Source organism: Phacochoerus africanus, chromosome 11, assembly GCF_016906955.1.
Source record: "Phacochoerus africanus isolate WHEZ1 chromosome 11, ROS_Pafr_v1, whole genome shotgun sequence".
In the NCBI taxonomy this organism is placed as follows: domain Eukaryota; kingdom Metazoa; phylum Chordata; class Mammalia; order Artiodactyla; family Suidae; genus Phacochoerus; species Phacochoerus africanus.
Window position 1 is genome coordinate 102,736,282 of NC_062554.1, and position 12,014 is coordinate 102,748,295.

Below are 12,014 nucleotides of genomic sequence, written 5' to 3' on the forward strand. Positions count from 1 at the left end.
ATTTGTTTTTTTTTCTCCATGTCACCCAATTCTCTTTGTACATCTGACCTTGCTCCCCTCCTAACTGAACGACAGAATAAAGGAAACAGGTTAAAACAACATACGTGAATGCCTGTTTCAGCTTATCCCCGATGGAATCTGAAATCTTGTCCTTCTTGTGGAGTCTTTCCTGGAGGACAGGATGACTAAAGATAGGTCTTTCCACATAGTACCGCTGGGTTGCTGCAAGGAGTTCATTTTCTTCAGCATGATCCATAGTACTCTGAAATTATGCATCAACAGCAAAGACAAGCATTTCCTGAGTGTCACTAAGGGAGAAAATGAAAACTCTATTTCAGATGCCAGAATCCTGCTGCCAGATGTTCCTAAGCATCTCTTCCTGGAGACATTCTTGTAAGTTCTCCTGAGGACTTTTCCATCTTTGGAAACCCAGAGACTTAACTTGGCAATCGGGACATGGGAGGCACTAATAAGTGAAAGGAAATCAAAGTCAACAGAAAACATGTGACTTATTTCCTCCCAGGGCAATGAGTGGGTAATGTGGATACTCCTAACAAAGGATTCTATTAAATTTGGTGACCAAATATTGCACGAGTTGGCTCTAGGTCAATATTAGGGGAACAGTGAATCAGGTCAACACTAACCATTTACATGTCAAAGAAACAGAAAGAAGGGCAAGATTAGTCCTTAAATTGGCCCCAAGTTTCTTGACGGTACTTTAGCTCCCTTTCCAATTCTGTACTCACATTTGGTTACTCCATAAGTTATTCTACGGTTCACACCTGAGACTTATGTCTCCGTGGGGGAAGTTCCTGGTGACTTTTGTGATAGGCTACACAGGTTGAAAACATCAGTGCAATGTTATATCATTTTAAAGTTGACTCTGTTGGCAGATATATCTCTGTCTGTCTGCCTATCTACCTAGCTACATAATGAATCCTCTCATATGAGTAAAATAAATGATTAAGGAATAAAAGTCTGATATGTTTATGCACATAGAAATGTGTACAAGGATGTTCACTGCAGTTTTGACAGTGAAAAATTGCTAAAACCCAGATGTCTACCTGTATTCAATAAAAAATAAATTTCAGTATAGTCATAAATTGAACATTATGTAGTACCTTAAAAATATGAACTAAATTTATGTCATCATTAATAAATTTCAAAAATGTAATTTTCAATAAAATGCAAGGCACAGATGGATACTTCAAGGATGCAATTATTTAAATACAGTTTAATAATATACATTGTATACACACATGTATGTAGTGAGTGTATAAAAAGCATGCAGGACAATGATAAACACTAAGATCAGGAGGGTGTTACTGTTGGAAAGAAGGGGAATGAGATTTGGAAGAGATACAAGGGAGCTTTGCGCCATGTTTTAGTTTGTAAAAAATAATTGGCAGAAATAGAGCAAAATGTTGAGATTTGATTAAGCCCTGTGGTAAGTAAACTAGGGTTTGGTACATAACTCTTTGTCTGTGAATTTGAATGATGCATTTAATAATAAAAAATTATATGCCCCAAACCAACAACTGAAACCAGTTCCAACTGAAGGAAGTTAAAGGCAGAGAAGTGGGGGGTTAGCATGTCTTAACGATGAGGTGTCTGTGTGATGTTGGTGGGCTCTAGGGAATTGCTGATGCTGGTCAATACAATTCCCTTGGGGTGAAAACTTAAGTTTTCACCAAACTGAAATTACACTCAAACTGAAATCACGTTTGTGTGACCAACCAGAAACTATCACGCAAAATAAAGGCCTCTATACACAGAGGTTGAAAATTTAGAGTCTAGAATAAAAGGGAATTCCAGCAGCAAATGCAACCAAGTATCATTACGGATGAGATGGAAAGATAAGCCTGAAGAAAGAAGATTCCACAGAAGAATGTGGCCAATACAGATTGTAGGCCTTCAACTGTTTGAGAGTTAGCAAGGTGTCGGGAGACATGTTTCTACAATATTTTCTTAGCCTCTTTGCTTCTATTGTCTATGCTGAAAACTCCATCTTGTCCTGCTTTACTTTACCACATATTCCTGCTTGAAGAACAGCTGCAATGCTGGTAAGTGACTTAAGCTTAAGAACAAAGACCTAAAGGCATAAGTTATTCATGTGGTCAGCTGAACGGGGACATAATGTGTTGGTCAAGGCACGCAGGACCTGTGCAGATTGGCACGCCATTTGCACAGCATGATATGTCCTCTTAAGAATAAGAGGAAGATGAGCCTCATGGGCCCAAGGGGTTTATCAGGGGTTGGTAGCAGGATATGCATCAGCAAGGAGAACCGAGGTGCAAACCTAGGCACACAGGGTTGCTGCAGATAGGCATGCCATTTGCAGAAGCACAGTGACGATTCTCTAGATGCTATGCATAGACAGCCAATGCCAAGCTTCCTCAAATGCTAATGACTGTTAAATGCCTAAAGGTCAGAATAAAAGCTTAACCATCCACCAGCTATGTGACTTTTAAAATAATAAAAGAACTCTTAAAATAATAATAATTTAAAAAACCTGTATCTTTCACCTACAACCCCCTAAAGAACACAATAAAAGCAGTGTGGTTTCTTGAGGCAGCGCTCTTGGTCCCTAAGGCCTCGAGTCCCCCAGCTCCCACCTTTAATTAAGATAAATATCTCTGTGTCTTGTTTTATGCTAATTTTTTCTTAAGTTTCACAGCACCCGTTCTTCAGTCCTCACCTGCTGAGCTGGTCTCAGTAGCAAGGCTGGTTGGCTTCTCATCTAACTTATTTATTATTCTAGGAGCTCATCATGATATCCAAGAATGACTGGGTTGAGACATGCGAATGGGTCTGACACACAGTAACACCACCTCCCCTGCCCCTAACTTCCGAAACATCATGTGGAAAGTAAAATAATGTCTTTTCTAGCAAAGGAAATCTTGGTTACTCCATTTTGCTCAGGTTTCTGCTGAAACGCCTTCCTGCGACACCCCCCCCCCCCCCCCCCCCCGCCTCCTCTTTCCTTTTTCTCCCAGTAACAATTTGTTTCAAATTAGCCAACCGGGAAGAATGTGCACCCTGACCTGACTGATGGGAAGGGGACAGGCCCATCACCTGCGTTAGGGATAAATAGGGAGGGTCTTTGCTTCTTTGCACACGCTTTTTGAGTACCCGCACCCTTCTGCAGAAGTAAAGAGACTTGTCGAGATCTCCCCGTGTTCATGTGTTTAATTTTCCAACAATGACAATCTGAGCCATCTCCCCAACAGATTTGGGGGCTCGTCTGGGATTTGGGGTCCACTGGAGTGCAGATTCTCAAGGAGGGGAGACGCATCCCAGGGCCTGTAGCGGTGGCCCTAAATTGAGAAGTCCGAGCGCCTGTGAACTTCAAACCCGTGGAGGGTTCTCAACAACTCAGGAAATCACACAATGACCAGGCAACTTCTGTTAATGGACCAAGGCAGGAGAGATCCTTAGTGGTTGGGGAATGGGGGTCGGTAAGCTTCCAAGGGTCTCGGGTGAGACTGGAGGTTTTGGGTGAGACAGGCGATTTCGAGTGAAATTGTAAAATCAGAGCATGACCCTCAAAAGGTCTCGGGTTAGACCAGTGGTCTCAGGTGATACCAGGATCAGAACACGATCCTGGAAAATGAATGTCTCAGGTGAAACTGGTGATTTCGGGTGAAACGGGAGAATCAAAACACATTCCTGGGAAATGGGAAGTAAGTCTTCCCGACCTGTACCTCCATTTGGAGAATCAAATAGGGGAGGGGGCCAATTTCCTCCAGACCATCCTCTGGGATTGATATTAAAGTATTGAGGCAATAATTCACGGACGAAGGACAAGAAGAAAGGAAGAATTACTAAATATTGTTGTTTTATCTGAACACAGACACCTATCCTCGCCCCGTCCGTCTTTTGGCCAAAGTTCGGATCACACAAGGATTGGGTCTGTCAGCTACTCATTCAGTTTATCCAGGACAAGTCACTGGGGTTTCAGGAGGAAACTTATGCTCCCTATTGGCAGCGGGGGACCAGAGGGCTGATGTCTCATCAGAGCCCAGGACCAAAAGGGAAATGAGGAGGAAACCCAAGAACATTCTTGGACCTCCTCCCCTCCATGGGACCCCCTTGGCTTGCTGCCACCACCTTACCATCCCACAAATGGCGCTGGCCCCCCTCCAGCCACAGCCACCACTGCTGTCACTGCTGTCACTGCCAGGGGCGGGAGGGAACATGGGATGGGGAGGGGCGCAGAGCCCACCACCCAAGCGCAAGGACACTGCCTCTGCTCACAGAGTTAACCTGAAGGGGGCGCCAGAGCCTCACACTGGTGTAAGGGTACTGCTGCTGCTCTCAGAGTCAGAATGGGAGGGTTGGGTCACAGGTACAAGCGTGCTGCCCTGGCACATGAGATCAAAACCCACCACCTCAACAAAACCAAAGGATATGGCAGGGCCTTATTCCAGACTTAGGTGAGAGTTAAAACAATGTCAGGAGTTCCCGTCATGGCACAGTGGAAGCAAATCCAACTGGGAACCATGGGGTTGCGGATTCCATCCCTGGCCTCACTCAGTGGGTTAAGGATCCGGCATTGCCGTGAGCTGTGGTGTAGGCTGCAGATGCGGTTCAGATCCCGTGTTGCTGTGGCTCTGGTGTAGGCCGGCGGCTGCAGCTCCAATTGGACCCCTGGCCTGGGAACCTCCATGTGCCAGGGGTGTGGCGCTCAAAAGACAAAATAATAAGTAAAAATAAATAAATTATATATATATATATATATAAAATAAAGGATTGGAAAGATAAACTATTAGAGAACTTACTAAGAGAGACATAAAAGGTATATGTGAAAAGGAATGAAGAATGGGATTCTATTTTATCAGGGGAAAAGAAGAGTAAGTCTGTTTCCTAGCTTTTTGTTTTAAATGGAAAATAGGGGACAAACCAGTGGATACAGAAAGTGCTGGAAGGTTCATAGGAAGTAGATATTGAGAGAAGGGTTATACATTGTCAGAACTCAGTTTAAAATAAGTTTGAGTAAATTATTTTTACAATAAGCTGGTACAAAACTTGAACTTGGTTTTCCTTTTTTTTTTTTTTTTTTTTTTTGCTATTTCTTTGGGCTGCTTTACTATTCACAGGATATTTATTTATTTTGTCTTTTTGCTATTTCTTTGGGCCGCTTCCGCGGCAAATGGAGATTCCCAGGCTAGGGGTCGAATCGGAGCTGTAGCCACTGGCCTACGCCAGAGCCACAGCAACGCGGGATCCGAGCCGCGTCTGCAACCTACACCACAGCTCACGGCAACAACGGATCATTAACCCACTGAGCAAGAGCAGGGACCGAACCCGCAACCTCATGGTTCCTAGTCGGATTCGTTAACCACTCTGCCACGACAGGAACTCCTGGTTTTCCTTTTTAAGAAAACAAAGTTTCCTTGGAATGCTATTTTGATAACAGATTATACAATGTTCTTTTAAATTATCTGCTGTATTTGCTTTTGAGATTCCTTGTAACTTTGGTTAAGAAAGAAGTATTATCCACAGAAATCTATGATTCTATCTGACCAAATTTAAAAAAATGATTTATTTATAAACACTATCAAATTCTAATAAAGTACTTTTAATTCAGCTAACTTTAAAATGCTTCAAGGGATCCTTGAGGCATTCAAAAAAAAAAAAAAGAGTTAAATTTACTAGAATTATTTGGAATGTTAAAATACATAGAGTATTATCAAATGAGTGATAAACCTCAAATTATATAGATGAATAGATGTTTTTAATATAGATATTCTAGAACTTTTATAGTTTCTGAAATCTGGATATATACTGGTACCATGTTATAATTCTTTTTTTTTCCTAGTTATTTCAAATTGTTATACGTCACAACAGTTATCAAGTTTCATTGTCTATTTGCATTGAAAATGTACCTTAAGTCTCTTCTCACTGTTAGTTAATGGCTTTACTCTGATACCTTTGCAAAAAATGTTTCCTATTCTAGAAGATCTATAGAAAGAACTTTTTTTTTTTTTTAAGAAATACAAGCTTCTGACCTCCAGACCTTAATGATGAGCTGAGTAAGAAATTAAAAAAAAAAAATTCTAAAAGGGAAATTGATGATTTCATAAACAGTTAAATAAAAACGATTGGTTACAATGGACTGTGTGAACTGGTGAACATGGTTATAATTTTATGGTTTCTATTTAAAATAATGCTGCCTTGGAGTTTCCGTCATGGCTCAGTGGTTAACGAATTCAACTAGGAACCATGCTCAGTGGGTTAAGGATCCAGCATTGCCATGAGTTGTGCTGTGGGCTGCAGAAGCAGCTTGGATCCCGCGTTGCTGTGACTCTGGCATAAGCCGGTGGCTACAGATCTGATTCAACCCCTAGCCTGGGAACCTCCATATGCCTCGGGAGCGGCCCAAGAAATGGCAAAAAATAATAATAATAATAAATAAATAAATAATAATAATAATACTGCCTTTTAATCTGTGTTTTCTAGGTATAAAGAAATTCTCCCCAACAAACAATTTGGTAAATTATATACCTTTATGAGCAGAACTGAAACATTTCTCTCTTTGCTGATTTCTTCAGAGAATGGAAGCTCTCAGGTTCTCAGAAGCTTTATCAGATAATTAGGAAGGCCACCTTGTATGTAGCCTGTAAAAACCTCAAGGTATCTGGGTTTTTAAAAGGGGAGGAATTCACCAAGATCTTTAAGATAAAAATCTTTAAGACAAACCCTTGGCATGACTTTCCTAGCTCTGAGGTGCCTTTTAAAAGCTTAGGCTAAGATTTCTCATAAAGTTCTAACAAAGCCAGTTAAAAAAAAAATCTATGTGATCAATTTTATTCACATAAATCATCAGGTCAAGGTTGTTGACACCAGACTTAATTGGCAAATAAGTTAGTCTTGGTTTGGCTAATATTTGATAAAAATGAGAGAAATTTTAGAGAGAAAGAGATGTTTCAATGAAAACTTGCTAAATCTGTTAATCTCTTTCTTTTAATTGTGGTCAATATCACTAAGACTTACTTCCTAGATAGTTTTTTGCTATATTATGCTGCTTCAAAGTTTAACTGAGCTTCTAAAAGAACATTCTGAGTTTTTTTCTCAAGTTTATCACAACAATCTATTTTTAGATAAAGATCAGATGCCCCAAAACCTGCAACAAAGGGACTAGGCATACTAAAAAGGACATAATATAAAAGGACTATTTCCAAGCTTGTAGAGGAAGACCCTGGTACCTCACTATGCAGCCAGGAGGAGGTACAATTTAGGGATTTAAGAGAGGCACTGATGGGTACCCGTCTTCTGGCTCTACCATCCTTTTGAAAAACCTTTTCATTTATTTGTAAGCATCAGCCGGGGAATGGCTCTAGGGGTCCTCACACAGAAATATGGGGGAAACCACCAGCTGGTGGCCTTCTTTCCTGACTCCTAGACCCTGTCGCCAGAGGATGGCTGAGTACATACAATTGGTAGCCACCACTGCCCTATTAATTGAAGGAAACTGAAAACTCACCTTTGGAGTGAGTATAAAAACAGGATATGGGCCACAGACGCCTGGTTGAAAGGGACAGAATATTCTGTGGACACACTACACAAAGGCGGCTGTTATGCTTGTGCCACAGGGAGACCAGAGGCCCAAATGGTTCCTTTTCCTCTGGGATGGCCATCAGACCCACAGGGTCTTGAATGTGCAATGACCCTCTTCCAGGACAAAATGGCTAAAAATAATGAGTCCAGTTGGACTTTGTCACTGCTATTCCCTGAGGTCAAAAGTTCTGTGGGTCAGCCCCCGAAAACTGTTCAGCAGCCAAATGACAATGTCGACTTCTCCTCATGTCTAAAATGGCAAGAGGCAAAGGTGACTTTCATAGGCAACCTGACCAGGTGCAGTGAAAACCGGTCCTATGTCACCCCCACAATAAATCCCAGTTCCAAGTGCCCCGGGCAGACGTCTGGTGGTCTTGTGGGAGTCCACTAATAGGCATCCATCCAGAAAATCAAAGTGACACCTGTACTTTGGTGCAATTGGCCATCCCTTTCGCCCTGGCATTTAGGCCCCAATCTCAAACTCAGCCAATCCTGAGGAAACGAGACATCACCCCCATCACCCCCTTTGACCCCCAGGTCTATACTGACTCAATAGGTGTTCCAAACAAATTTAAGGCAAGAAATCATGTAGCTGTCAGGTTTGAATCTGCTCCCTTTTGGTGGTCAACTGTAAACAAAAATGTTGATCGGACAACCCGCATCTTTTGTAATCAACAAAGATTGATTAATTACATTAGAGATGCCATTAGAGAAATAGCTGAACAGCTAGGGCCAACTAGTCAAATGGCATGGGAAAAGAGACTTGCTTTAGACATGATGCTGGCAGAAAAGGGTGGAGTCTGTGTAGTGATGGGTATCCAGTGCTGTACATTCATTCCCAACAACAGCACCCCAGACGGCACCATCACCAAGGCCCTAGGCGGATTAACGACCTTAGCAGATGAGCTTTCAGAGAATTCTGGTATTAATGACCCCTTCACAGAACTTTCAGAAAATTGGTTTAGGAGTTTCCGTCGTGGCGCAGTGGTTAACGAATCCGACTAGGAACCATGAGGTTGCGGGTTCGGTCCCTGCCCTTGCTCAGTGGGTTAACGATCCGGTGTTGCCGTGAGCTGTGGTGTAGGTTGCGGACGCGGCTCGGATCCCGCGTTGCTGTGGCTCTGGCGTAGGCCGATAGCTACAGCTCCGATTTGACCCCTAGCCTGGGAACCTCCATATGCCGCCAGAGCGGCCCAAGAAATAGCAAAAAAAAAAAAAAAAAAATTTGTTTGAAAAAAAATGGAAGGGACTAATAGCTTCGATCTTTACCCTCAAACTGCTGTCGTTAGTGTCCGTGTCTTAGTTGCATGCTGTTATAATTCTTTGTGCCAGGGGACTCATTTAAAGATTAAAAGAAACTGCCCTAACGAAGCAACTGGGACCCCCCCCTCCCCACTAAGCCAATATACTCCTGATGGACACAATAGAACACGAGAGCCAAACCATGCTCAAAGAGTTTGAAGAAAAGAGTATTTGATAAAAAAAAAATGAAAGGGGTGAATGGTGGAAAGTAACATAATGTCTTTTCTATCAAAGGAATTCTTGGTTACTCCATTTTGCTCAGGTTTCTGCTGAAACGCCTTCCTGCGACACCCCCCCCCTTTCCCTCTTCTCCCAGTAACAATTTGTTTCCAATTAGCCAACCGAGAAGAATGTGCACGCTGACCTGACTGATGGGAAGGGGACAGGCCCATCACCTGCGTTAGGGATAAATAGGGAGGGTCTTTGCTTCTTTGCACACGCTTTTTGAGTACCCTCGCCCTTCTGCAGAAGTAAAGAGCCTGTCGAGATCTCCCCGTGTTCATGTATCTCACTTTGCAACACTGATGATCTGAGCCATCTCCCCAACAATCATGCAACAGCATCAGAGAACCATCTGCAATCCAGGCAAACTACCTTGCTGCTTTTAGCCTCTGTGCCCGTGGCCAGAGTTTCATTCACTCTGCTGGTAAGAAAGGCTATTTCTGTCCACACACTCTAACCACTGCATCTTTCAAAAGTCATGTTTTGTCTTTTGATTTTGTGAGTCCCCTTCACTTACAATCTCCCATGAAGTGGGTCTATACTCACTGCATCATATAATTTTCTATTTTCCCCCCACTATATAATTATTGGTCTCATCTTTGACACTAAATTCCTCGAAGCAATACCACACCCTGAATTTCCAGGATCCAGCTCAGTCCTTGTCTCACTGATGAACATGCACGCGATCTCTGGACCGGTGCGTCATGACTGGTGACAGTGTATGCCATGCTCCCTCCCTGTCACTTCGTATTACATAAGAGTAAGTCTGCTTTGACATGTTCATTTATTTGTTTGCTTCTGGACATCTCCTCCTTGGTCATCTTCTGTCCTGTTTTAGAAAATAACTTCTTCCTTCACACAGCTGTGCCAAGAGAAAAGGGACCAGGTAGAACGGAGGAAGTTCTAATAAGAATTGCTGTTGCAGAGTTTCCGTCGTGGCTCAGTGGCTAACGAATCCAACTAGGAACCGTGAGGTTGCGGGTTCGATCCCTGGCTTTGCTCAGTGAGTTAAGGATCTGGCATTGCCATGAGCTGTGCTGTGGGTTGCAGATGTGGCTCGGATCCCACGTTGCTGTGGCTCTGGTGTAGGCCGGCAGCTACACCTCCAATTAGACCCCTAGCCTGGGAACCTCCATATGCCTCAGGAGTGGCTCAAGAAATGGCAAAAAGACAAAAAAAAAAAGAATCTCTGTTGCAAGAACAAGTTAACCACTGATTTTACTGTTACTCCCCATGAATCTGCCCCATGGTCAAGGGGACAAATGGTGAGGTCATGTCTAGGAATGCGTTTCATACAACGCCGTAGTGACCAAGCCTGCCCTCTCACCACGATGATCTGGGCAAGGTTTTTTAAAGGACTGGTGTCTGGCCTCACTCTGAACCTCCTGAATCAGGGTTCCCACAGGTGGGGCCCGGACACCGGACACTTACTCTGTGTGGGTGTGGTCATGCACCCCTGTACCCGAGGGTGGTGAACTTCCACGAAAATTTCAGAGCGACACAATGAGTAAGGGTGAAGACAGCAGAGGAAATAAAATATTTCTCAAATGTTTGACATCCTTATCTTCAGTCTCCAAAGGCCCTGGGCTACTCCCAATGGGAATTCCTCATCTACACCAATGACTCTGAGGGCTATTTATCTTCCTCTCATTTCTCCCCCTCCTAGAACTCAACATTCTTCCTACCTCATGAAGCAGGGTGATTATACGTAGGTTTTAAATTTCCCCAGGAAGAGTCAGATGATCAGCTAGGTAGGTATTTGTCATACTTAGAAATACTGGCTTTCAACTCTGCCTGAACCTGGAATCTCCTCAGGTACTTTTTAAAAATAGCAATACCTGGGTTCTACACCAGACATTATTATTATTAATGTTTTTCTTTTTAGGTTGTGGGGCTAGGGGTCAAATATGAAGCTGCAGCTGCCAGCCTATGCCACAGCCACAACAATGCCAGACCCTTAATCCACTGGGTGAGGCCAGGGATCAAACCTGAATCCTCATGGAGACAACGTCAGGCCCTTATCACACTGAGCCACAAGGGGAACTCCTACACCAGACCAATTAGAGCAGAGCCTCCCAGCAGAGCCTATGGGATGTGGGGCCCAGGCATTTTTCAAAGAGCATCTTAAGATGATCCTAATAAGCAAGTAAAGTTAAGAACCAGTGGTTTACAATCCAAGAGAGACAGAGAAATCCACGTGAAAAAGACATAGGAAAATTACAAAGAAAATCTGAAAACAAAAGCCAATTATATATAGACTTTTAGGAAATTAATAATGAATCAGTGACATGATTAAAGCCATGAGTTTTTTAAAGTAAACTATATAAAACATGTTATGCTATAATACAACATAACATAAAACATCCAATATGCTTACTGAAAAATATATGAATACGTTTTGAAGAGGAATGTGAAATATAAGGACATGATTGAGTAGTAAAAATTTTTCCTTTCATTTGCCATTTTCATTCAGGGCACTGGCTCTCAGCCCTGCCTGCACCCTGGAATCACCTGGCTCAACTGCCAAGGATTCTGATTGAATTGGTCTGGGAGGCAGGCAGGGATCAAGTTTAAAAAGCTCTTCAGGTGATTCTAAGGCATGGCCAAGGTTCAAAACCACTGACTTAGGGAATGGCAACATACACACCCACACCTACTTACCAACCAACCAACAAGAAAGAAGAAAAGTGAAATAGGGTATAAATAGTGTGGAATGCATTAAATTACTGTCTTTGATTATGTGTATCTTTGAAATATTTGATAAGAACTTACAGAAGAGAGAATTATCTAGCTTAGGTTTCTCCAGCAAACTCTTGTTTCCATTCTTAAATTCTCACAACAAAAGGTAGTTGTGTGAGAAAATAAATGCATGGACTTGGAGAACAGACTTGTGGTTGACAAGGGGGAGGGGAAGGGATGGGGGGATGGAT

General features: G+C 42.7%; 1 protein-coding gene across 3 annotated transcripts in view; it reads right to left on the reverse strand.

Moving 5' to 3' along the window:
• SLC26A5 (solute carrier family 26 member 5) overlaps window positions 1-308 on the reverse strand; it is a 38,330-nt gene extending 38,022 nt beyond the window's left edge. For all 3 annotated transcript variants that reach the window (XM_047752551.1, XM_047752550.1, XM_047752552.1), the window contains exon 1: window positions 105-308. In XM_047752551.1, coding sequence (XP_047608507.1) covers window positions 105-256 — 152 coding nt within the window. In that variant the 5' untranslated portion in view covers window positions 257-308. The remainder of the gene's footprint in view (window positions 1-104) is intronic.
• Between the last annotated feature and the right edge of the window lie 11,706 nt (window positions 309-12,014).